Source organism: Brugia malayi (genome assembly GCF_000002995.4).
Source record: "Brugia malayi strain FR3 genome assembly, contig: Bm_v4_ChrX_scaffold_001, whole genome shotgun sequence".
In the NCBI taxonomy this organism is placed as follows: domain Eukaryota; kingdom Metazoa; phylum Nematoda; class Chromadorea; order Rhabditida; family Onchocercidae; genus Brugia; species Brugia malayi.
The window spans coordinates 15,397,429-15,423,305 of record NW_025062479.1 but is presented as its reverse complement, the minus strand read 5'-3'; the positions used below and the strand labels follow the sequence as shown (position 1 = coordinate 15,423,305).

General features: G+C 30.1%; 3 protein-coding genes across 3 annotated transcripts; 1 reads left to right on the top strand and 2 right to left on the bottom strand.

Annotated features, from left to right (window-relative positions):
* Positions 1 to 2,676: 2,676 nt before the first annotated feature.
* Bma-skih-2 (helicase, putative) lies at positions 2,677 to 14,698 on the top strand (the record flags this gene model as incomplete). Its single annotated transcript, XM_043074969.1, has 27 exons — positions 2,677 to 2,870; positions 3,559 to 3,741; positions 4,059 to 4,123; positions 4,344 to 4,382; positions 4,810 to 5,057; positions 5,613 to 5,765; positions 6,394 to 6,539; positions 6,968 to 7,114; positions 7,362 to 7,446; positions 7,817 to 7,923; positions 8,119 to 8,265; positions 8,655 to 8,715; positions 8,881 to 8,966; positions 9,190 to 9,316; positions 9,792 to 9,902; positions 10,071 to 10,196; positions 10,475 to 10,582; positions 10,824 to 10,985; positions 11,447 to 11,683; positions 11,901 to 12,017; positions 12,120 to 12,340; positions 12,532 to 12,757; positions 13,038 to 13,148; positions 13,250 to 13,330; positions 13,551 to 13,718; positions 13,937 to 14,071; positions 14,492 to 14,698. 27 exons carry the CDS (start codon positions 2,677 to 2,679, stop codon positions 14,696 to 14,698), a joined length of 3,798 nt encoding a protein of 1,265 aa, XP_042930903.1.
* A 2,004-nt stretch (positions 14,699 to 16,702) lies between these two features.
* Positions 16,703 to 17,437, bottom strand: Bm5466 (Uncharacterized protein; the record flags this gene model as incomplete). The annotated part of the gene is made up of 3 exons (XM_001895985.2): positions 16,703 to 16,744; positions 16,979 to 17,038; positions 17,294 to 17,437. The coding sequence occupies 3 exons, from the start codon at positions 17,435 to 17,437 to the stop codon at positions 16,703 to 16,705; spliced, it is 246 nt and encodes an 81-aa protein (XP_001896020.1).
* A 2,993-nt stretch (positions 17,438 to 20,430) lies between these two features.
* Bm5120 (Protein prenyltransferase alpha subunit repeat containing protein) lies at positions 20,431 to 25,604 on the bottom strand (the record flags this gene model as incomplete). The annotated part of the gene is made up of 11 exons (XM_043074968.1): positions 20,431 to 20,578; positions 20,799 to 20,933; positions 21,366 to 21,628; positions 21,961 to 22,245; positions 22,370 to 22,545; positions 22,764 to 22,857; positions 23,347 to 23,485; positions 23,768 to 24,006; positions 24,336 to 24,425; positions 24,855 to 24,964; positions 25,481 to 25,604. The coding sequence occupies 11 exons, from the start codon at positions 25,602 to 25,604 to the stop codon at positions 20,431 to 20,433; spliced, it is 1,803 nt and encodes a 600-aa protein (XP_042930902.1).
* Between the last annotated feature and the right edge of the window lie 273 nt (positions 25,605 to 25,877).

Here is a 25,877-nt window from a genome sequence, read left to right as displayed (position 1 = left end):
TGTCTAGAAACTTTCATTTATTTTTCAATTTTCAAAAAACTTCCGACTGTTAACAAAGGGTATGTGCACTGCTTAATATGTTGAAAGTTGTTTTTTTGTTCGCAATGTTGAAATGTTGTAAACGTTTTCTAATCTAACGGTTACACTTATGAGCAATTGATATCATGTTAAAACCCATCTCTGAAAGAGCAAAGATCATCTGACAGTGACAATTCTTTACTCACTGTAATCATGCGCTTTTGTCGTAGGTTTGTTAAGGATTTAAATCTTTTGTCTGTTTTTTAGTACTGGCAAGCTTCGTCTTAATTAGTCTTGCTAACTATTCACTTCTCTTTATTTATATTCTTCATTTGTTTTTCGTGTTTATTTATTGCTTCATCCTATACTAATACACAACGTCTCTATGAAATTATCAGTGCATTGTTAATATAAATTAATACTTTGTGTAAAGTACTTGTTAGTGAATAAAATTTTAGATTCCAAATCACAGTCAAAGAAAACTGCCTTAACAAATCTCTATAAGTTCTGGACAGACTGTCTAAAAAGTCAACAAGTGTACATTTGCGTACTATCAATTTGTTACTCTTTTATTATATCAAAATTGTTTCTGCTAATACCTCTCTTACACTGCAAATTTAAATCATTGTAAAATGGTGTTTAAGACGATTTCAAATTTTGACATTATTACGACTGAAATTGAATTTGCTGACTGTTTAAGTGAAGTATAAGATGAAACAGTTCATTACACACAACAAACAAATGTTGCCAGATTTCATTTGCTTATGGCTTTGAGAGTCTCTTCCAAATTGAGTTTACGTCCAGTTCAGTTCTCACTAATTGCTCAACATTCCTTAACTAAACGGTGAAAAGATATCAAAAGCGTTCAGACTATTCCTTCAAAATGAAAGTTTCTCTGTGGGAAGAGCGAACGGCCATCTGAACTGAGAAAGGGACTGTGAATGTGATATATTGGTTCATGCACTATTTTCAAAGCTTTCGAAGTTCCTTGTGGTAGCAAAAATTTGCATATGATTGGGTCTGCTCTGCTTGACTTCATTAATCTACCACCTATTCTCGATGTTTTAAAATTTCTGTTGAAATTTGCTATTTGCAAGACTACTTGCAAGACGAGAAGCTACTCTTCTGAATCCGTAGATTGTTCTCATCGAACAAATTTTTAGATTTCTATGATGAGAATCCTAGGCAGATGTATTTTTAATATGTTGCCAAAAGTATTGCAGAAGAATCTATGGTCAGCAAGTGCTGGTTTGAAGTTTAACTTGGAAGTTGTCTCATTGTAGCAATTTCAAAAAAATTAAAAATTCGAGGAGGTTTTGTTCCTCGCCTGTTGCTACGGGGCTTTGTGGTAATATCTCTTTTGAACTAGTCACATTCATTACACCTGAAGCTAATTAGTTAAGCCAAACAAGTTGAACGACTATGGCGAAATCCTTAGTTATAGCTTTCTTTAAAGTATCTTTTTCATAAATGAACGGCTTTACAAGGTAAACGAGCTTCATAATGGGGGAAGACTTTACGTTAAAAGTAATGAATACGTGAATTTGCTTATTTTAAGTGTTCTGTCACAAAAACAAAACAAAAAAAAAAAAAAAAAGGAAACAAAAACAAAATCAAATAAACCAGAATTTATTATGTATTGGAAATTTTGTTTCCAAATTATTCCATAAATTTTCTTCAATTTTATTTATATTACTTTCTTACTTTTTCCCAAAATTTCATTGATAAAGCTATTGGTACCAATCAGTTTGACATTAAGCCAAATTTAAACAAAATTTGGTGAAATAATTTGTAATATAAATTGTCAAGGCTTTGTGAGAGGTTTCGGGGAACTGCCAAGCCTTTATCAATGGTATCAGAACGAGGATGAATCTTGTGAAATTTTTTAGTAAAGAGTTGTAGCGAGAGGAATGTCAAAAGAAGTGGGAATGGTAAAACATGTGACAATTTTTGGAAAAGTTAGAAAAAGTGCTGGAAGCTGGAGAGACACACACATACGAGAAGGCGTGGCACAATTCTCATGGAGTTCTACCTCATCTAATTAATGCCTTTTTTTTTCATTCTGACTGTCCGGAATTCGTCTTTATCGGAATGTTGACGAAGTCCGGTCAAATGATTTGTTTTATAAGTGATTGGTTTTCAGTTAGAGTTCCTGGAATAATATTGCGATAGTGGGAATAAAATTTGTTGAAATTTAATGTTTGATTTATAAGCAAAGTACCGGAAAGCTCTTTGATTTGAAGTAAAAAACCAAGAACATTGTGGAAAAAATTTTTCATGTACTGTTATACTTTCATTTGATCAATTTTCGGCGATCCGGAATTCTTTTTATCAGGATTGTTTTTTTACTCTTTTCAATAAAATTTTCCTAACGATAGTCGTTGAGACTCTGTGATAGCCCTGCTGTATTTTATAATAGTTTAATGGTTAGATCAGAGAGAAATTGCATTTGTCGGCAGAGGATTCATAGTGATATTATGGTTAAAAATTCATAGCTAAATGTGAGAAAAGTAATGTGAATATCTTACATTCCTTAATTATTAATTTGCATCGTGAAAATGGCGTTTTCAATAATATTTAAGTAATAAGTGTTCACCAATCAATACTAAATTAAAGATAAAACTGATTTCAAATTTGCTATAAAATCAAAACATTAGGATGGATTTGGATATATGGCTCAAAAACTCTAAGTGTTGTTCGAAGAATCAGGAATCAACGGTTAATGATAATTACAAAGATGCGAAAATGTTGGAAAAAGAGATCCAAACGGAGGCGGAATTCGTTTTCCGGAATGGTGCATTGAAATTAATTGCTGAATGTGTAAAGGAATATGGAATTTCAGAAACATATAGGTATTGTCCTTTAAATTCAGATATCATATAAATCCACATGTCATTGAATAATTTATATTTGCTACTCAAACAAGAGTACTACAAGAATGACTTCTTAGCATCTTGAATAATTTCATTATATTAGTAAGATATTACCCAAAAATCTAGTATACAATATTTTTCTGTTCATGCTGTCACTATATATGGATATAGTTGGGTGTGCATAATCTCCTTAGTAAAGGTCTGATTGTGCAGGCTATTGGACTCTTTAACTTTAATTAGGTCAATTTTTTGGTAGTTAAATGGCATTAAATTTTTAAACAGTATAGTGTAGGGAGAGCCATGAGAGTTTTGCTGTAGATAACAAATTATTCCGTCGTCATTTTACTTTGAAATAATGATAAATTGAATCGATAGGTGCTGCTGTAAACATGTACTTATGACTACATACACGTTCTCTTATTTTACGACTATGAAAAAGCACATTTTCCTGAATTACGTGGCAACATTTAACAATATTCAATTTCAAAGCAATATTTTATCTTGCTTTAATCTGGATTATTTTGTTATGCTTCCATTATTGGAATCTTGTAAATTTGCTGATTCATTGCATTGGTTGGTTACTTCAATTGCTACATTAATTTTCTAGGTCTACTCTTTGAGGAGCAAATTATCTCATCACCATTCAGGGCAAATCATTGAATTTCAGAATACCGAAACCGTTATTAGATATTGAATGCCTAAAAGATCAAGTGCTGCAGAATTCAGCTTCGACCTTAGAAATACAAACGCTGCGAGATTTAAGGTCAGGCAAAGTTACTGGTTATATCGAAGTACTGAATGATAAAAATGCTAAAACAGATGATGCAAAAACATCGATGTCACTCACCAGGTTAGATATATTTGCATATGTATTTGCACATGGATGTGCTTGAGTTGGTTTTACGGCCCGAGATCATAAAGTTTTTTCCTTTTTATTCATTTTGTAATAAAGCAAATGCATAAAGAAAGCTTGACAAAACAAGTATTTTTTTAATTTCATGGCTTGTAATATTTTCAAAATGCAACTGAAATTGAAGAAATAATTACTAATGATACTAAACAGTGTATATGGAGGGGGAATTGAATTTAGCAAGGAGTAGAGAAGTAAGAAGAAGGAGAAAAAACAATTGTGTTTGTGGACTTGAATATTATTGGAATGATCTTTAGGTCTCCAGATCCAAAAGGTGTTTCAAATTTTATGGGTTCTGCAAGCAACATTCCTTTTATGCCCGGCAAGCATTTTATTTTTAAATGTTCACTATTGCAACGACAGAAAATGTGTTTTACTTATAAATTATTTTTCTTCTTCAAGGTTGTGGGGCCGAAATTTTTATCTTGTTTCTTGTTTTAATTTTTAATAGCTCTTTATCATGGTGATATGTATATGGATTCCTTAATTTATTTGCCATCCATTGGTCATTTCTTCAAAATCTTATTAAATGTTCTATTCAGGTGGTTTCGATGCGGAAATCGAGAATGTACTTCGTTTGAGTGATGTTGATATATCGACAGATGAAAACTTTGAAGAAGAAGCATATTTGCGTCTCAATGGGAAGCTTTGTAGACTTTCTGGAATATTATTGTCATTTTGAAACAGTTGTGCTCCAGTTGAAAATCACTTTTTTCTGCTCTGGACATAATTTTTTGTCGAGTCTTTTCCACCTCGAGAACAAAATCTTTATTTTATTCTTGGTCTTCAGCTTTAAAACCAGTCGAAATCCAGAAGCATGAATTTATGAGACCTCCAGTTGTGATTTTGTAAGGAAAAGGACGGGTCAGGGCGCGACCTTTTTTACCTGCCAACATTGTGGATGTTGAAGACATTAGATCATAAATAATGTGGAGCTATAGGAATTACAGAATTCTTTTAACTTTTGAAACATTTAAATGTTTCAAACTTATCTTCTTCATCTTGCAGAATGCTCCATATCTGAACTACTCTTTTGCATACCTGGAATAAATGTTGATGGTCTCACTGAAGGTGACATTCACGAAATTCCTCAAAATAGTGTTCATTGCGCTGATGATAATTTGGCTGATTTGCTGGAATCTGTCAACATCAGTAATCCAACATGCTCTTCAAGAACACTTGAAGATGATTCTGAAGGTGCTGAGGAGTCACATAATGAGTCGGAAATTGGTAAAGAAGTGGATAAAGAATTCGAGGCAAGAATTTTGAATTTTCATTGAGTATTGGGCAAAAAAAAACGCACTTGCTATACATCGGCACCAGTTTCATAACTCCAAATTGCAAAATGCCAAAAATTACTATAAAGTTTTTTTTTTTTCTTTTGGATTCCTGAGCAACCCTTCGGTACAATTCAACACAAATTTCATTTTGATTTCTGATAGCACATAAAAATCAAAAATTTGAAATCAGTGCACGCCATCGTAGTTGATAATTACTTTGCGCTGTTTGGGAGTATTTATTTCTATACCATGCCAAAAGAAAATTTTTATTTCTATACCATATTAAAAGAAAAATTTTTTTTTCCCATCACTTTTACTTTTAGGAAGAAGGATATTGGAAATATTTTAAAAACTTGAGATATTTTGAAAATATAGCTTAGATTAAATCGTTAGGAATAAAGAATTTAGGGTTCTCTTTAATAACATCAAAATACTGTCAATTAACTGGAGGAATTTGTATTTTATAATTTTAATTTTAAAAATTTTGGACGATGCATAGTTGTTGGTTTATTAGCAATTTAGTTTTTTTAGCAACTGGTTATCACATTGGACGAGGTTGCACCTTCATCAAGTGGAAAAGATGAGTTACAAGTACAAAATAGAGAATATTCATATGCTCATGTTTTGAATACATCAAAGAATGTTGACGAGTACGAAGTATTGAAAAGTAATATGGCAAGAAAGGTAAAAATCATATGACATATCATTGTTTACTTCGAAAGCAGTCTAGTTTCAATTGGTTTCCCCAACAGGCGGTCGTAATAAATATCTAATTACTGGATAGATTAAATAAGTGTGTGGTGATACAACTCGTTTCATGATTCCCTTTCAACAAATCTGTATATGATCGTGCTTATCGTTTATACTTAAGGTATAGATATAACAATATGTTTTAAGGTAATTAAAATTTTTATTTCAAATTTAGATTTTGATTTTTATGAAAATTTCACAATTTGTAAGAGTTTTTGTATATTAAACAAGAAAATAAATTCTAGTACTAACAAATTTAATTTAAGTGTTAAAAAAATTTAATTTAATTTAAGTGTCTCTACTAAAAATAGCAATTCATTAAAAAATTATGTATTTTTTCAACTTAATGGATTATTTTATATGCATTGCAGTGGGGCTGGTCATATGTGGTATGGTCATCTGATAGTTTAAATAATAAAAAGACTTTAATAATTAAGTTTTGAACAATGTTTCAGTAGCGAAATTAATAAAACCAACTAATCATTGATGTTTAATAGTTTTATAAAGTGTTGAATGTTTCTCAATCTGCTGTCTATCGTTGCTAACAAATTGTATATTTTAGTATCCGTTTGAACTGGATCCATTTCAACAACAAGCAGTTGTCTGTTTAGATCGTGGAGATTCAGTATTTGTTGCCGCTCATACTTCGGCTGGCAAAACCGTTGTTGCTGAGTACGCTGTTGCTTTGTGTAATTTACATAAAACCAGGTAAAACTAATTTTTAAATATATAAGCAATTTTAATATAAAAAAGTGGGACTAGGTTTTATTGCTCAATTTCTCTCACAACATTATAAATGCTTAAGTTATAGTTATGATAGTTCCTTCATCATAAAGACTGAGTTACTAGCAATGTGACAAAATTTAAAAAAAAAAGAATGATTTAAGAGAAAACTTAAAACGAAACAAAAAAAAAAAAAAACAAAAGAAAAACTTAAGTGATTTAATTGGTTGTAGGCATCGCGACTTCATTTGAGGAAGTTATAAGCGGAAGGTCTGATGAGTAGTCATTCTATAACAAGCTCAAAACACGTATGATTTATTGTAGCAGTCAGTAGAAGTAGTCTGTTAAAGAAGTAGTTTAAATTATTATTCATATTTCTTAATAATGGAAATTTCAATTTTACCCTTCTGTAGAGCAATATATACATCGCCGATAAAAGCGCTTTCAAATCAGAAATTTCGCGAATTTAAGCTCATTTTTCAAGATGTTGGTCTCATAACAGGTGATATACAATTGCACCCAGAAGCTTTCTGTCTTATAATGACAACAGAGGTTTTAAGGTTAGTTTTGGTTTTGTTGAATAATTGCTGAAATAATCGTATCATTCTGGGAATTGTTTTATGTAGAAATCTGTGTAGCTTTATATAGAAACTTTTTTTATAGTTCTGTGACCGAAACTTTTAAGAATTAAGGTCGATCATTAACGTATTTTTGTTAGTCTTTAAGAGAGAATGTTTGAAGAAATATTTTGATGTCTTTACTGTAGTTCTTCGTGTACCATTACTTGTAATTGTGGTTGTTTTTCAGATCTATGCTTTATAATGGATCGGAAGTTATTCGCGAATTAGAATGGGTCATATTTGATGAAGTACACTATATCAATGATGCAGAGGTTTGTTCCGATGCCTTAAAAATAATTTCACTAACACACAATATGAGATTACATTATATCATCTCTAGAGAAATAAAAATGAGAATCATAAGTGTTATGAATATTAATGCAGTACTGCACTGATTACAATAAGTAAAGCTATTTACGATACTTTTTCCGAGTGTACATTCATGCTAAGGTTATTAAAATATTTCTTTGAATATATTTGTGCATTAGACTATCTTTGATAGAGATAATTTAAAATTTTTTAAACATTAATCTTGTGCTTTGTATTAGCAGTATTCAGTTGTTTTCACTATCTCACTGCAATAAGGCGTATGGAGTAAATGTAACTGGAACCCGTCAAATAATTTTTTGCGATATTTTTTAGCGTGGACATGTTTGGGAGGAAGTGCTGATTATGTTACCTGCTCATGCTAAAATTGTTATGTTAAGTGCTACAGTGCCTAATTGTGTTGAATTCGCTGATTGGGTTGGGTAAGTATTTGCTTTTTTTAATTTCAAATTCTTGTTACATTAATATTCAGATCTCTTCTTACTCGTCTTAATTTAGTTTCTTTATTAGTGGAAGAAAAAATCAAATTCAGTCTAATCAAGCAATTTTGGGTCAGTCGAAAAATAGTGCGTGTCGCAACCTCATTTTCGTTTTGTCACCTGACTTGAAAGTTTCAGGCGCATTAAAAAGAAGCGAATTTATGTAATTATGACTGCGCGACGTCCTGTTCCACTAGAACACTTTTTATATACTGGACAAGATGGCAAAACTAAAAAGGATATGTTTAAAATTATCGACAGCTGTGGGCAATTTGTTCAAAAAGGGTATCAACTTGACACTGAATTCATTTCATAGATATATTTTGTATTAAGTATTGTCTATGCTCTTGTTGAATCGTCTATATCACGACTAGAACTATCAGTGGTCCAAATCATTATATTCTAAAGCATGAAAACTATGATCTGAATGACTGGATAACTTCACTCAACATTCTGTTTAAAAACATTTTGAAAGCTATTTATTTTTCTAGTTGCTGGTCGTTATATTCACTAGGTTTGAATGTAACGATCTAATTTTTGGCAGTCGGTTATCAAAAGTGTTTCCTGAATGAAATGAAGATTCGGAAAATTTTTTAATGGCAATTTTTCTACTGCATTAGTACACTTTAATTGAATTTTTTGGAAAAAATTTATTGTTTGTTCAAATTTTAAAGGTATTCTCTTGCAAGTGCAGCAAAAGCAAATATACGTAAAGCAAGTGCAAACGTGGGACCTGTTGGTTACCGACCAAATAATAAAATTTTAAGTTATTTGAAAAATTCCTACGACGTTTTTCATTTCATTTATGTTTTAGTCTACAATTGTGTTCGAATTTTATAATCTCCAAAGTTGAAATTTGCATTATTCATCTGTTTTGTTTTTCATATTTTAACATTTCAGGACAAGAATGTTTACATTACTGTTATCGACCATCTACGCATGCAGAACATGTTGCCAGTCATTGTTTTTGTTTTCTCTAGACGAAGGTTTGATTTTCTCATTTTTTATAAGCAAAAAAAAAAAAAAAAGACCCTACTATATCCATCTATTCTTATTGGAGATGATTGAATTTGTTTAAAAATTTCACAGTAACACTGCAGTATTTTGTTTGCATAAGTACAACTTTGAAAGAAAGTGATCTTGTCACTGTTCTTTTTGATTTAAAATCACTTTATGTCCAATATTAATTTATGAATAATTACTATAAAGATGTGATGATAATGCGTATTTGTTGCGATCAATTGATTTGACTACAGAGAAGGAGAAATCCAGTATACATCATTTCTTTTCAAGGTGTATTGCGCGCTTGAGAGGTTCGGACAAAAATCTACCTCAGGTCACTTTTATAACCTAATTTATTAGGAATATTTCTTCATTTGGCCACTGAATGCGATGCTTCTAGTGTTATTATTTATGCATCCAAAAACTATCTTAGATTCTGTTTTGGACTATTTCGTTTCTGTCTGTCATATATATGCTTTCCTGTTTAAATAATTTTGCTATAGCTGCTTTGTTTTAAATAGGTAGTATGGGTGAGGAATCTGAACCGATAAAATAAAAAGTCTTGGAATGGAGTTGATTTTTCCCTTCCTCTTGATATTGTGATCATATTATTGTTTTGCTGTAACAGTGTTATCTTCGATAGCGTGATCACACCTGCATCATCATTTATTCGCAAATTATTTTCAAATTTATTTCTTGAATTAGATCTTGCAAAAAATTGTCGTTAATAATTTGTTCAACTTCAATATAACTATAAAATTATACCAAAATTTATTTCAATTCCAAAGAAATTTCTTAATTCTTCGTAGGTACTACAAATGAAAGAATTATGTAAGCATGGTTTTGCAATACATCACAGCGGTATTTTGCCAATTCTAAAAGAGGTTGTCGAATTGCTGTTCCAGAAAGGACTCGTCAAGGTATTTGCTTCCACAATATAAACGAGTATTTTTAAATTTATTTTCAAGTCATGCATACATACAGTTTTTTCTTTTGAAATGAAATATTGCTGTAAATAGGCAAATTGAAAATTCTTTTCGATGTATAAGAATATTTTTCTGGTTACTAGTTTAATACAAATACTGTAGGTTTTGTTTGCTACTGAAACTTTTGCTATGGGCGTCAATATGCCCGCCCGGACGGTGATTTTTGACTCACTGCAGAAACACGATGGCCGACAGTTGCGTCTGTTGAATCCGGGGGAATATATTCAGGTATTCTACCGTTTTATTTTTACAAATTCTTGCTGTGAAAATTGCAAAAGTTGACGAAGGATATGACATCTGGTTCGCAAAATAACAAGCAGATGAATGATTTACGACTGCTGGTGAAATGTTTAGAAAAATGAAAACTTCTTTAATAGTTTCAGTTGATTACTTGAAATATGGTTATCAGTTTTTTTTTTTTTTTTTTTTTGAATCACGTAGTTAATCAATAAAAAAAATGTTAGGAAGAAAATTTTTAGAGTGATTATCGGGGATGGTTTTTTTAGATGGCTGGTCGAGCGGGGCGACGAGGTCTGGATGCTACTGGGTCCGTAATTGTTTTATGTAAAGGACCTTATGTTCCCGACTATCTAGACCTCGTCAATTGTATGCAGGTAAGATATTCTCACTTTTTCCGTAGTCCTATTATTGTTAGCTATAAATCTTTGAAATAAAATAATTTTTGATGCGTGAAAAAATGTGTTGTGAAAGAGGAAGAGCGAGAGTGGAATGACTGGTACCAACTTTCCTTAACAAAAAAAATAAAAAAAACCCGAAGATTTCTTTTACTATTAATAATATAGTTTTTTTTTTTTTCTTTCTTTTTACTTTGTTATCTGATTTCAATCACTACAGGGCAAACCGACAAAGCTAGAGTCACGGTTTAGAGTAACATACTCAATGCTCCTAAATTTGTTGCGAGTAGAGCATTTGAGTGTCGAGGATGTGCTAAGAAGAAGCTACGTTGAAAGTGCATCACTAAGATTAGCATTGACACAAAAAGCACGCTTAAAACAGGTAAGTAATACATAACATTTGATAGTTATATGTTCTTCTGGTGGAATTTGTTCTTTTTTTTTATGAAATTTATAGTTAAGTCCATGTGCATCATGAGTATGATTCCAAATATAGGTATTAATAAATTTTGGTGCAAAATTTGAAAGTCGGGTTCAGTTTGTTATTTCAAATTTAAGATTTCGTGATGTTTGTTGCACTGTGTCATTGTTTTGTAATACAAACCCGCATTGAAATTCTGTTAAGTGTTATCCATTCTGAAAGAGATCTAAAGTTCTAACACTTAGCCACTTTAGTTTACTTGCCAAGTTATGATAGCGTCATTTGTTGAATATTTAGTATTTTATGTGGTTAAAAATTTTTTGTTTGAAATCTTTTTTATAGTTTAACCTTGACTTTTAATGAAGAAATTCATTTGTCCTTCGGTGAATTATCTCATACGTTTTATAAAATTGAGGTTTCAGACAGAAGAACTGTTGTTACTGAAAAAAGATCCTGATTGTACAACATGTTTTCCTACTGAAGGCAATTCAATTGTTGATTATTACGAAAACTTGAGAATATTCATACGGTATCGAGCTGAATTATGGCCTGAATTAATTCGATTTTCGGTTTTGGATAAATTATTATTGCCAGGACGTCTGGTTATTGTTTGTTTGCCAGAAATTGGACGACTTGCTGCTGTGGCAGTTCTTCTTAAGGTTAGGAAATACTTTTAAAGGGCGTTAAATCGCCCGTCCTAGAGCAGCTTTTTTCTAGATTTGTGATTCTCGTTCGAAGATTCTTGATATCGGCGACTTTTTGAGAGTTTTGTGAGAGAAGTTTTATTCGGATGAAATTTTTTTTGTTCGCTCTTCTTAATTTCTTTTTCACTTCTGTTAATAGTTTTTTTTTTTTTCTTTAAATTGATTGTTTGAGCTAACGGTGGATGGGAATTCAAAGAATATGGCTTTACTGCTATCTGTGGTAGACGATCAACAAGTTACAGAGCATGAAAAGCAAAAAAGAGACCGTTTCACAAGAATGCCACAAGAAGTTAGAGTTGTTATTTGTGCTATTTTCATCTTACTAGTTTTGGGATTTCATGATATCATTGAGATAAATATTCGGCACGTTTAATTAAAGCTTTTTTTCCAGGAGCAACAGGAAATCTGTGAGACAAGCCTATTGCAGTGTGCAGCATTTTATGGTCTTGAAGGACTACCACCACAAAAATTCTCAGATCAAGTGCGAAGAATAGGCACTGTCGTGGATAGTATACCACTCAGTCGTTTGATAGCAGTTTGTCAAAAAACCATGAAGATTGATCCACTGGCAATCATAGATGATATGAAAACAAGGAATTACCCCAGAAATCGGTAGGTCTTTTTTTTTTTCGTTCCTGTGTTTTTGTAAATTTTACTTTTTTTGCTAAACAAGTAGTGCTCAGTCTAAAAAAATGGTGCTACTTCTCGATCTCATTTTCTTCTTTTGTTTTCAACTTATCGGTAGTTATATATATGTATTTTTTTTTTTGATAATACTTGTTGAATGTTATTTCACTTGGTAGGACTAAATCACCAGATCAGGCGGTTCTGAAATTAATTGGTGAAATTGATAATATAGCAGCAAATTGGGACAGCACGAAAAAGGGAAATGTAAAATTACCAGGGCAAGATATACAAGTGAACGATGTTGAAATGTTTCAAAAATTGCGTTATTTGAATGATCTCCGCAATTTACTCATAAATGATGCAAATTTTGCTTGTCAACGGTGTTCGCTATTTCAGGAACATGTGAGTTGTTATTCATCCAATTTTAATCTCACAGAAGCATTTAAATACATACCTGTTATCGCAGGTTTTCACTGTAACGCTTCACTGCTTCTACCTTACTTTCTTCAGTTTTTTCTTTTTATTTCATTGTTTTCTTTATAATTTCAGCATAATATTCTTTAAGTGTATTGTTTGATGTTTTTACAGTTAATGGAAGATTACAGTGCAATTTGATTGACGTTTTTTTTTTTTTTTCATCTTTTTGATAAAAGTCATCAAATTATTTCTTGACAAACTTTAGTTCACATATATACATGATAAAAGAAACCTTCAAGGAAAATGTGATGAGCTTCGTTTAAAGCTTTCAACTGGTGGTTTACTGCTCTCACAGGATTACAGCGATCGTATCAAGGTAATATTTACATTCTTGATTGTCCAGGTTGTATGTTTATTTGTATTCATTTGTTTGCTAGCCTTCCATGTCTTTACTAGTTAACCTCTAAATATTTTCAGCTTTTACGTCGGTTAAATTACATTGATGATTCAAATTTGGTTTCTCTGAAAGGTCGTGTAGCTTGTGAAATACATCATCAGGTATGATGCAGTTCTCATTTTCACTTTCTGTCACTTGGTATGTTTGCATAATATGGTTCAATTGCATAATATGATTCAAAGCAATGCTTTTTGAATTTATGCAAGTCGATTTCCATTTTATGTTAATTTATTTATGGAAAATTTCGTTTTAGTTACAATAAATAATTGTTAATCAGCAACGAAATAGGAAATGAGATACGTGGCAAAACTGTATTTTTAGGAATTGTTGATTACGGAATTGATGCTGGACAATAAATTTCATTATCGTTCAACTGCGGAAATAGCAGCTATGCTTTCAGTAACAACATGTCAGCATAGGTTAAGGGAGGGCGAATGCAGGAAAGATAAGGAAGGTGAAGCGATACAAACGCCACCAGTATTAGAGGAGGTAGAACTGTCTTGTATTTACTAATATAAATCTGTATGGAATTTTATAGGCGAGCATGATTACAAATGTCCAGCTGAGAGAACCCTTCTCTGTTGTTTAATGATTCATAAATTCCTAAAAAGGGGAGAAAGGAAAATATGAAATTTGTAGTATTTTTTGAAAAATATGAATTTATACGTGGCAATTTTTTTCCTAGACCGGAAATGTTCATTTTTTAGTTGAAAGATGACATCATTGAAGTGTGTAACAGAATTGGAAGGATCCAACGGGAATGTGGTGTAAAAGATGTTGACATTTCTGAAGAATTGAGCTTTGGTTTGATGCATGCTGTTTATGAATGGGCCAGTTCCATGGTAAAAGTGCAAAGTTTTTTATCTATTTCAGTCTGTTTCTTAATGTTGTCATGAAATTTCATTTTTCCAGTCACAAAAAGCTAAAATATAGAAAAATATTAAGTTCTTAAAGAAGGTTTGCGGTGCTAACTACTGAAATATCCATTCGTAAATCCATTTGTTCGTCAGATTGTTGAGAGTTCATTGTGCTTTATCGCTGCCCTACAGTTTATTTTTTCTTGTCTCCTTGAAGCTTTTAAGGTTTTTTTTTTTTTTTTTTTCATTTTAATGCCATACTATCTTTGCTTCTTGCAAACTACCTCATTAGATTTTCTTCGGATTTGCAATTGATTAGCTGTAATTTAGCGTCATGATTATAAGAATCATCTCTTGTATTATAATTTAAATTAAATTATTTTAATTAAATTTTATATTTTCTAGCCATTTGCTGAGATAATGCAACTCACTGATGCACAAGAAGGTTTGATTGTACGCTGTATACAAAGATTGGATGAATTATGTCACGATATACGAAATGCCGCACGATTAGTTGGTGATCCTACATTGTATGAGAAAATGGACGATACATCGGCAGCTATCAGAAGAGATATCGTTTTTGCTGCTAGTCTTTATACTGTTCTCGATTAGTATATTAGTGATCAATGTGGGTACAGCAAGAAATTCTTTTAAGTTTATTGCATTTTTTTTTTTTTTGTGCTCATGACAGAAATGGTAGAACTCGTCGTGCTTTTTCGGATAACGTAAGTACTTCGAAATATACTTGCTGTGACTAATTAACAAGAACTAATCGGTAAAAATTAAAAAGAATGCCTTATCAATTTCTTTTTATTGCATTATGGAGAACATATTTGTATCATCGTTGTGATATCATTTCAGTGGTGTTATTTTGTTATCATTTCTTTTTATGTTGTTTTTGTATTGCTCATCATTGTTTCTGGTTTAATCATAGTATCTTATAGCTGAGATCTGGGAATTCGTAACAAACATTAATTGTTGTAACTAACGATGTGCAATAGTATGAGTAGATGTTCGGTTTTAATATTATACATCAAAGTATTATTAAAATTTTCTTGCATTCTGTCTTTTTCTTTAGTTAGCTTCATTGAGATTTTGTTATTTCTATCATTTTTTTTGTATACATTTTTGTATGTTTTGCAATTTTACTGTAAATAATTTCATCTCACATTCCATTTTAAATCTCCTTATTGCCGCAATTAAAATGTCTGTAGAGAATTTATAAAAAGTTTTGGTTCAACTGAAGCATAATTACATTCTCAAAATGCAAGAAATAAATTAAACCTAAGAAATACATAGTAAAGTAAAGATTATAATAGTGGAATTGTTGAAAGGAGTAGCAAGATGACTTGCAGTTTTAAAGAGAGTATAAGAATAAGAGTAGGTCAAATTCTTAGAATTGGTAAGTCTGCTTGTTCGTTAATTTGATACTGGAAACAACGTAAATATGTTAGCCTTTGTTTTCTTTATGAAATTCGTCTTTTTCGTATTTCATCTCTCAGAAATTTTAATTAAATTTAGATACAACAATAAAAAAATTTAGATACGACAACAACTGTCCGATTATTATGTACTTATTATTTATTATTACCGCCTGTTATTACCTATTTCACTTATTCATTCTATTTGGAAAAAAAAAATGAAATGATACAGAATTTCAGTTTCAAAAATTTCATTAACTTCATTTGCTTTAAATTTCTTCAAAATTGTGTCTGTTTTCCTGATTAGAACTGATAATGCATTTAGAATTTTTAAAAAAGTGACATTACAAAAAGGAGGCATAATAATCGATACAAAAGAAAATTGAAGTGTGTTTATATCAAATTTCATAAAAAAGTACATGCAACTTACTAAACGGAATAGGAATAGGAATGATAATGGTAATTATTGATTATTATAATCAGTGGTTTTTTTTAAAATGATAACAGTGATATTAAATGATCATATCTGTAACATTATTCATCATTATCTGATGCTCTAATTGTAATTATAGCAATAATATAACTAGTATTCTACCAGTATTACTTATGTAATCAGTAGTTAACAGTATGAATACAATATCACTATTTGATAGAAAAGGCATTCATCCTGTAGTCATCTTGAATTTAAAAAAGTTAAATTTTAATTTCATAGCAAAAGAAAAATAATAGCCACAGTAAAATAAACAGAGCGGAAATGTATAGAGATTGTAATAATAAGTAGCAGTAAATAATAACAGTAGTGGAGTGGATACTTGAGTGGTAGCAGCAGTTAAAGTTAAGTAAGTGCTTAGATGAGTGGATAATTGAAATGAAAATATTTTATACTTTTAAAATAGGCTAAAACAAAAAGAAAAAAAGAAAGGAAGGAAAAAAAAAATCAAGATTTAAAGCTGTATATCTTCACGTAATTAGGCTTACGTGGTTTCACTTATTTTTGATCATTTAGTATTTTTGATATTTGCAAAAAGAAAAAAAAAATAGGAAAACATCATAAAATACGTGAAAAAAAAAATAGGCAGTAAAATTTATTAATCTATAATCATATCATATATTAATTGAGGTACTATCATTTCTGGCTTTATAGCTACCGGATGATAATTCATTCCTCATCTCAGAAATAGTTGAGGATTGTTCTTTATACATCTTGATTATCAATTAACTGAACTCGTTTCCATGACTGAAAAAAAAAACATAAACTTTTCTTATTAATTAATTAATTAAATTAACTTATTAAAGAAATATTAATCCAATTAAATGAAATTCGGAATACTTCTCAAAAATAAAATAAAACTTCCTATCAAATGCAATACTTCATTCCTTTAGTTTTTGCCGCTTCTTTTACTCTGATAAAAATTGAAATAATAATTTAGACCATTAATTAATAATTATAGAATGCAATAAAAAATGTGACCTTATTTGGCCTATGCCGCATTCGATGCACACCACATCGAAGATCAAACGTTGAGCCAAACTGTAGTTAATGAAATGTTAACTATTGTATTTCAAATTTCTTTTTATCATCTTATACTAGGAATAGTTCAATAAATTACAATAATGAATACTTCAGTAAATTATCATTCATTTACGGGAACCGTACGGCAATATCACGTAAAGATAGTACTACGTAAAAAATGATCAAACTTATTATTTATATCAGTTGAGAGTAGAAAACTAATGTGATACATAAGAAAAAATATAATTCATATAAATTCAGCCAAGAACTTACTTTTTCAAAAACTGTTCGATCGTCATTTTTTGTTATCCAAATGAAATTAATAATAGCTGATAAAATAAATAGTGCTATAACAAAACATACAGATACAGCTAATGGTCCAAGATAATCGATAAATTCAAATTCTTGTTTCGGCATTTAAATTTTCCTCCCTTTATCAAATACAAATAAATAAAACGACAAAATTTAAATGCATTGATTCATTTTTTAAATCGATAAAATAATAATTTTGACCATTAAGATAATTCACATGACAAAAAGACTGGCAGACGCATTTGGATGAACATAAACATCCGGTGATATTTATCATTCAATACACCGAAGCAATGCAAGTACATCTCTCGAAGAATGAAACTGATGTGACAGTTGTGATAGAGAAGCAAAAAAAATTCATCGTCGCGAACGAAATGTGATAAAAATAGATGTGAAGTGGAGCACCTTCGATTGTTGACCTTTGATTTTTCCCAGATTGAAACACAAACATTAGAAAATGCGCTGCTCACTTCTCTGTTAATGTGTTGATCATTTCAAAAAAACGCAGAAATCATTAGTTAAATGAGAGTTTAAACAAGTTGAAATGAATTTTTTTTTTGATGAAAATAATAAAAAGCAAACGATGCATTCGTCATTGTTATCATTTTTTATATCTAATGTTTAACCAATCATTATTTGATTATTTTTCTTCACAACATAATATGTTAAAGTAAGGTTTATTTCTTTTTCCTGGTATTGGAGTTTGCCTTTTTTTCGTTCTTTTTTTGTCCTTTAAAGCTTTTTTTTATTTAGTGATAAGATTTGAAATTTGAAAGCATCTCAACAATTAAGAAATTTTTAAAAAAAGATTAAGAGTGATATTGTAGATTTTTTAATTATTTTATAGGTATGAAATTATACTGTTGTCAAATATTTGCGCACAATTATCCGGAATATCAATCCATAGAATATACATCTGATCGGAACGTTTAATCATTTAATCGTTGAGTATTTTAAAAGATAAACGATTAAAGTAATTGACGTCCTGTCACAATAAAATGCCTATATTTTTATATAATTTGATTTAATTCAGTTATAATGTCATCCAAATTTTTCATCAAATAAAACTAATAGAAAAATAAATGAGAATTTTTGCAATCACTTTTTTTTTCCTACTGTTATTTTTAAAATGGCTAAATTAGAATAGGATTAAAATTAAGACGAAGAAATGCAAATTTTTCTTTATGTAAATAATTAAAGGCGAAAAAGAAAGCATTATTTGCAAACATTTTATACATCATTTATGATGAGAAAGATTTGAAATGATGAAAATGTCGGGAAAAATTTATGGGAAATAATTCTTCATTTATTAGTCTTTTTTAAAGTTTAAAATTTTAAAAGAAAACTTGAAAAAGATTTGAAGAATCATTTCTATCCAACCTTTTTTTCTTTTTGTTACAACCATATGATCTACATGTTCACAACGATGATACATGGTTGGATGGAAACTGAAAACATAAAAATCATACCGGAAATGCTACAAATATATTTTCTACTTTTTTAGTATCTTTTAAAAATCTACAATTAATATTAGACATAATCATGCTAATTCGAAATGTTTTAAAGAACTATGAATGAACAACGAATAACCTAATTTAATTAATGCCTGAATGGCTAGCTCTAGCTAACTAATCCAATAAAGTAACTATTTGAATTTCTATATCATTTGATACTTGTGTAAATAATTAATTTTATGTTGGGCAAAAACTTTAAATTAATTGGTAGCAAATAAAAGAAATAAGAATTGCAGGTGAGTAAACAATAGCAGGAAAACTGAATGCAGCAGCAGTTGACGAAAGCAGTATCACCCCAATTTAGATTGCCATACCCTCCTCCTTTAATGGAATACAAACCTGTTCTATGATCTAGTCGATCAATGCCAGCCCCCACTTAAATCGATTCCCTCAAACTCTACCATGATTACACTTCTGGGGACACTCATAAAAGCCTCTATCCTCTTTTTTCCCTTACTTTCTGTGTTGCTGCATTTATAGCACTTTTCTTATGTCACCAAATTTTGTTTATTTTTAATGTCCTCCCACAAGAATTGCTTATGTCCCAGTGCTTGTTACCTGGGAGAATGAATTGTTTAAACTACAAATGCCATTTCTCATAATCAAATGGATGTGATAGTTTGCATATTACCTTAACAACCAATATGCACCAAATTTATACATCTATAATATACTTAAACAAAAGAAATCCACAGGTATAATTATTTGATTGAAAAATTGTAAAAAAAAAAAAATGTAAAAAATTAGACATAAGCTGTGATAAAAAAACCGACAACTGCTTCAAATTCTAACTTCATTTTTGAACTTGAAAGACATTAAGTTGCAAGTATTTCAACATAAAATAAAAATTTGAAGTAAAAACCTAGCAAAATTAACAAAAACGATTTGTTACTTATCGTTGTTTTTTTTTTCTCCAAATTCTAATATTCCATTCTCTCTCTCAGTGAAAAGTTCTCTTTAATATACAAATTCTTTATGACGACTTCGATAACATTCCGATAATTCAACTGTGGCGACATGCTGATAAAGCTTTAAAATCGAAAATGCACTTAATTCTTATCAATTTATCGTCAACTACAGATAATTGAAAATCAGAATTAATTCATTATTACTATTTGTGTATTGCTGGTCTTCAATGCTGCCCATGCTTGGACAATCTATTTATGCTTCTGTCTCAAAAGTTATCGATTTGTTTATATCATCACTTCGTCTTGATGGCGATTATCACAATTCAACGTTGTTCATTTAGGTGATAAGCACAGAAACCATTTTCTCTAAAGAAAATCACTTTATACCTTCGTTTAGCTACTCGAAAATTAATCCACTTTTTTGACAGGGAAACTACAAATACCGGAAAATACCAATTCAAAAATAACCTGTATCACTAAAAGCATGCTTGACAAAATCTAGGACAGTTCTCTGAGAAGTCGCAAAGAAACGATTCTGTACCCAACTAAGTTTTTTGAGTGGAAATATACTTTAGATTAACAAACATATGGAACAAATAGAAATATACATTAATAAAATATTGGTAGTGACAAACAACTTCACTCAATATCTGAGATCTGGGATGAATTACCTTTCTTATACTTTGACCGATTGTTCTGACTCTTCAAATTCCAACATTCTAATCTTTTTCAGTGCAAAGTCATCTTTAACATCCAAATCATTCTTGGCCATTTCGACAACACTAAGATAATCCAACTGCGGCAACATACTTATACCTTTAAAACTGAAAGAATGATGTATTTGATCAAATAAATTAATTAAATTGTAACTAATACAAAACATAAATTTCAAGAACATTGATGTTTGCAAATTTCGAAATATATCTAAACATGATAAACTATAAGTTAATCAGATTGAGAATTGCGATAATATTAGCGTTTCGTTCATAGTGATAAAGAACAATTTTCACTAAAGGACAAATTTTTTAAAGCTATGGAACTAACCTGGTAATAGGATTATTAAAAAGTCGTAAATGAGTTAAACGACGAAAAGATTCAAAAATGCACAAATTGGTGAATTTATTTCCAGTAAGATCCAAGTGTGTAATAAATGATGACAAATATTTTAAATGGTCAATGCTAAAATACAGGATATACTGTTACATGAAATATAGAAAAAACTTTTTTTTTTTTTTTCATAATTATTCCATCCCTACGAATTCCGACTGCATCATTTTCCATTCATGATGGAGTAAATAGAGAATCTAACAAAAAGGAAAGTTTTTGAGTGAAACCAAAAAACTTGGAACAAATGAAAAGCTGAAAATAATCCTCAAAATAGGATGTTAACGTAGTACACAACTTTCCTAAAATCATAATTGAGAAAGCCTGCATCTTATTTAGTTTACAACAAATCATTCATTATAATTGATCTGAAAAATAATCTAGTTATAGAAACTACTTAAACATCATCCATTTAGCTAATTAAAGGCTCACCAATTGAAAACTGCTTAATAAACGATGGAAAATTGTTTATTTATATTATTGAATTAAAGAAAAAAGAAAAAAAACCTTTTCAGACCCAAATTGTCCAGTTTCAGTTTTCCCACAAAATGACCATCAACTTGTCTGAATAAAATATCTATCCTATGCACATTATCTATCTTCTGGCGTAATTTTTCGTTAATTCGTAAATTCATAGCCATCTCTTCATACATTTCGCATCGCTGTGGATCAACATTTGTAGCTAATTCCTCCAAATTCGTCAAAATTGTTGAAAACATTTTAATCGGTTCTAATTCCAAAATCGCAAAGGTATATGTAAGAAGTGGCCACTGCAAGAGATCTAGTTAAATATATTAGCTTTAACAGCAAATCAACTCAACAAAAAATTTCAAAATAATTATGCCATCAACTTTAATCTGAGATACATTAGTGTAACCGTCACATACGTATAACATGAACGAATTCTGTTGTATAACAAAGTTCTAAAACGAATGAATAACTATCAGAGTGCTTCTTGTGCCACTAAAAAATTTAAAAAGTGCATGAACAGTTGCAGTAACTAAAATTTGAAGCAAATTTTAGACCCAATGTCCAGGATAGACTATTTTCAAAATGATAATCAAATCTGAAAGCTTTCAAAAAAATCGAATTATTATAATACCTTCAAAATCTCCTGTTTCTGTTCAACTTTCAGTTCACTTAACAGTTCCTGACAATTATCCATCAGTTTTTCGATGATAATTCTTCGTGCTTCATTAACTGGTTTGCATTTGATGTGGTAGATGTGATAAATTTCATCAAAATTAACATATCCACTTTCCATATCGATGATTTCATACGGTTCACCAAGTGAAGGACGTAAATGACATTCGGCTATTTCGTCATCGATTTCAAATCGATATGAATTACTAGCACGGAATGTTCTATTATCTACCATTTCGGAATTCTAAATCCGAGAAATGTACAGAGAAAAAAGCCGTAAATTAAGGCACAGAAAGAAATTTTGATAAATATTTCAAACATGAAACCAAAACTGAAAGCTTAAAAATGAATACTTGCAGATAATGCACCTTAAAGGGAGTCCATTGATCACCATTTTTCATTTTTACAACCACAAAATCAGATATCCTTGTCAGCTTTATAGCACGATCAAATGTGACTGATAAATATGAAACTGCCGTATGACTGCATTTGTAAGGAGTGAAATCGAACATCAATCCCAATAAATGGACACTATCAATGTCATCTTGAAAATATAACTTTACTTCTTACAGGTAGCTTCAGTGATTTATATACATTCCTTGAAATTGAACCTGCTTCCCATTTTGTCCCAATATATGAAAACAAATGCGCATAAGAGTACCTCATTTAATCATATATATATATATATATATATATATATATTTAATATATATATATATATATTAAAAAACATTTGGTAAGAAAACAACTAAAATTACTCACATTTTTTTCTCTTTTCATCAGACAGTAAAAGCCATTCAGCAAATATCCAAGCACTTTGATCTTCGGGATCCGTAAAAAACGCATTTTCCAGTTTCTTAAAATAATGAAGATTAACAAAGGTGATAAAACTGAATGATATTTCCTAAAAAAAAAAAAAAAAAAAAGAAAAAAATAAAGACAAAAAAGTGTAAATTGTTATATACCAATAAAAAAAAGAAGGAGGAGAAAATCAGAACATGAGTTGAACAATTTGAGTTTAGTTTAGAGTACAAAATAAATGCATTATTCAGCAAAGGAATTCTATTTTGGGGAATAGAAAAAAATATATTCACAGGTGGTTTAAGTGACTGTCCCAAGCAATCAATCTTATCCGATTCAGAGAAACTATTAAGTAACTAGAATTTTTCGAATCATTAGTGCGAGGTGTTCGCCGCCATTGAGAAGTTATACAATCAGTGAGAAATGCCAGTTACATAAAACATCCTAACAAAAACCTTTAACTCTTCATTTCAATCTATATTATAGAAATCAATAAAAACTTTCAGAACGGGATCAATCCTAAGGAAAGAGAAAAAAACCATACTCGGTATTCATTATATAATGTTGGTTTATCTACAGTTAGCTGATTTTCAGTATCAGGGAATAATGATGGCAGAAGAGACGAACGATAGTGCCATGAGGAATAATTACTGAAGTTTGCATTAATCAATCTATCTGAAAACCTAAAAAGTTAGAATTAATTTCTCTAATTTTAATTCTCACATTCTCTATAATATTACCAGTCTTTAGTATTTAGGAATTAATTTTTCATTTTTTCTTCATTTTCACAGAAGAATATTAAATAGTTCTGAACGAATACTGAAATTTGAAAAAGCCTACAAAGAAATATCAAATAATCTATGTACCAAAACTAACAATTAAATAATCACAATAATCGTTCAACAAACCCACAGTAGATGTACTAATAGCCAACAATTAGTTTAAATTCTATTCGTAATTATTACTTGAGTTCTTCTTCAGCTGAATGAGAACCAAATCGAGCTATTTCTCGCCGGTAGTCCCAGCAATGAAAATTTCTACCATCCAGCTTCAAAAATTTTTCGCAAGCTGCTAATTCCTCCGCTATATCTGGGTTTGACAATTGTTTGAAACACCAAAGACGATAAAACCAGGCACAATATGATTTGGAATTTGCCTTAATGCAGAATATATGAAAATACCCCAGAGTTGATGGTAATGAAGACTAAAACATTTCATAATATTTTCTCTTTGTAGTTTATGTAAATGCTTCGTTTACAACATTTTATTTTAATCTTATAGATTTATAAAACAGCTGACTGCATTTTCAGTTTTATTCTTCAAAACGGATAGGATGTCAGGAATGAAAGAACAATTCAGATCAAATCTATGAAGCAAAAGCAGAAGAGGCAAAATTCTTTGTACATGCAGCAATGTATTTTAAAAAAAAAAAATGATATCCTATAAATTTTTAATACGAAAAATCTGTTTTCTCTAAACGGAAAACGTTATGATTGAACTAACTGAAAAATAAACATTAAATAAAGCAAATACCTTTAAGCTAGCTTCTGTTAATAACAGTTCTGAGAGAAATATGCGATCCTTTCTCTTTGTATTTTCTTCGTCGCTTTCTTCTGATAATTTCTGGAAAAAAAAGTAACTACAGATAACGAATCATTTCATGTATTATTCTGAAATCTTCCTTTATTACGTATTTTATTAATTATTATTTTCTATATGAATTGTCAGTTACATGCTGGCTTATACTGACTATCGCTTACTGAAGAAAGTTACATTCTGAAGATTTCAGGGAAATTTTTTAAGGATGTTGTTACCAAAAATTCTGAAAGTCTTAGAAAAAAAAATTCAAAAAAAAAAAACATTGTTTTTTATATGCAACTTGTACATATAAAATTTCTCACACTTCACATCACCTGCATTTTCACATGTTAAAAAATTAATTAGGATGGATATCCGCAACACTCGCATCAGTTACAACTTTCAGTTACCCAAATAATCTCTAACTTAGCTAGGTTACGGTAAGCCAAAGCTGAATGAATAAAATTCTTCAACCATTGACAATAAATTGATCACTTGGCGACGAATATTCCAAAATGTGTAAATATCTGGGTTTTTTTCAAGCAAAGAAGCTGTTAGTAATAACATTTCCTCGTCCAGTTCACCTATAACGTTCAGATTTGAACTTATAAAAAAACAAGTTTACAAATTTTAATTAAAAACTGCATTTCCTCATCAAATTTATGCGCGATATTAAAAATATATTAAATTAAATATCTAAAGCGATATTAAAAATTAAATATTTAAAGATTTTTAAACATTAAGATGAAAACTCCGACTGTCCCAACTTAAAAATAATCGAAAACAGTCAAGGCAAGCAGTATTACTATCCTTATCTATTTATCAGAATTGAATTATTTGTTAATGGTTACTTGTCTGATTATCCTCTATTTGATATTGAAATACAAAAAATATTTGATATTTGAACACACACAAAAAAAAAAAAAACTTTTTCGTACACAGTTTACAGTTCTAACGCTATGACATTAATAACATTGTTAACTTTGTGAAGTTTTATCTCAGAATTCCATCTAAACAAATTAAGAATGTACAAAACACCAATAACTTCTAAACAGATATATGATACATAAGCAAATTATTTAAATAACGCGAAATATTACCTTTCATCCGTTTCTCAAAGATGCGATCCCTCAATTTACAGTAAATTTTCAATTTTTCAGTCCTTTCTTTTTCTATCTTCAATTTTTGCTCTTCAGTTGTTGCTACTTTCTTCACAAAATGCATCTTTCCTTTTAATCTGAAACTGAGAGAAAAAAGAAGCAAATATATTGTAACATGTAATTCAAATAAATAAAGTAAATAATAAAAATAATATTTTCAGATAGTTACAGTATTTGACAAAATGAATTGATGTAATTCAACTTGAAACAATTTCAAATGTTTCATCAATTTTAAAAACTTCCGCAGCTTTTTTTTTTCAGAATTATTTTTAAAGAAAAATCTTCTTTTTTTTTTTTTTTTTTTTTTTAAAGAAACACCAATATTGTATAGTGACTT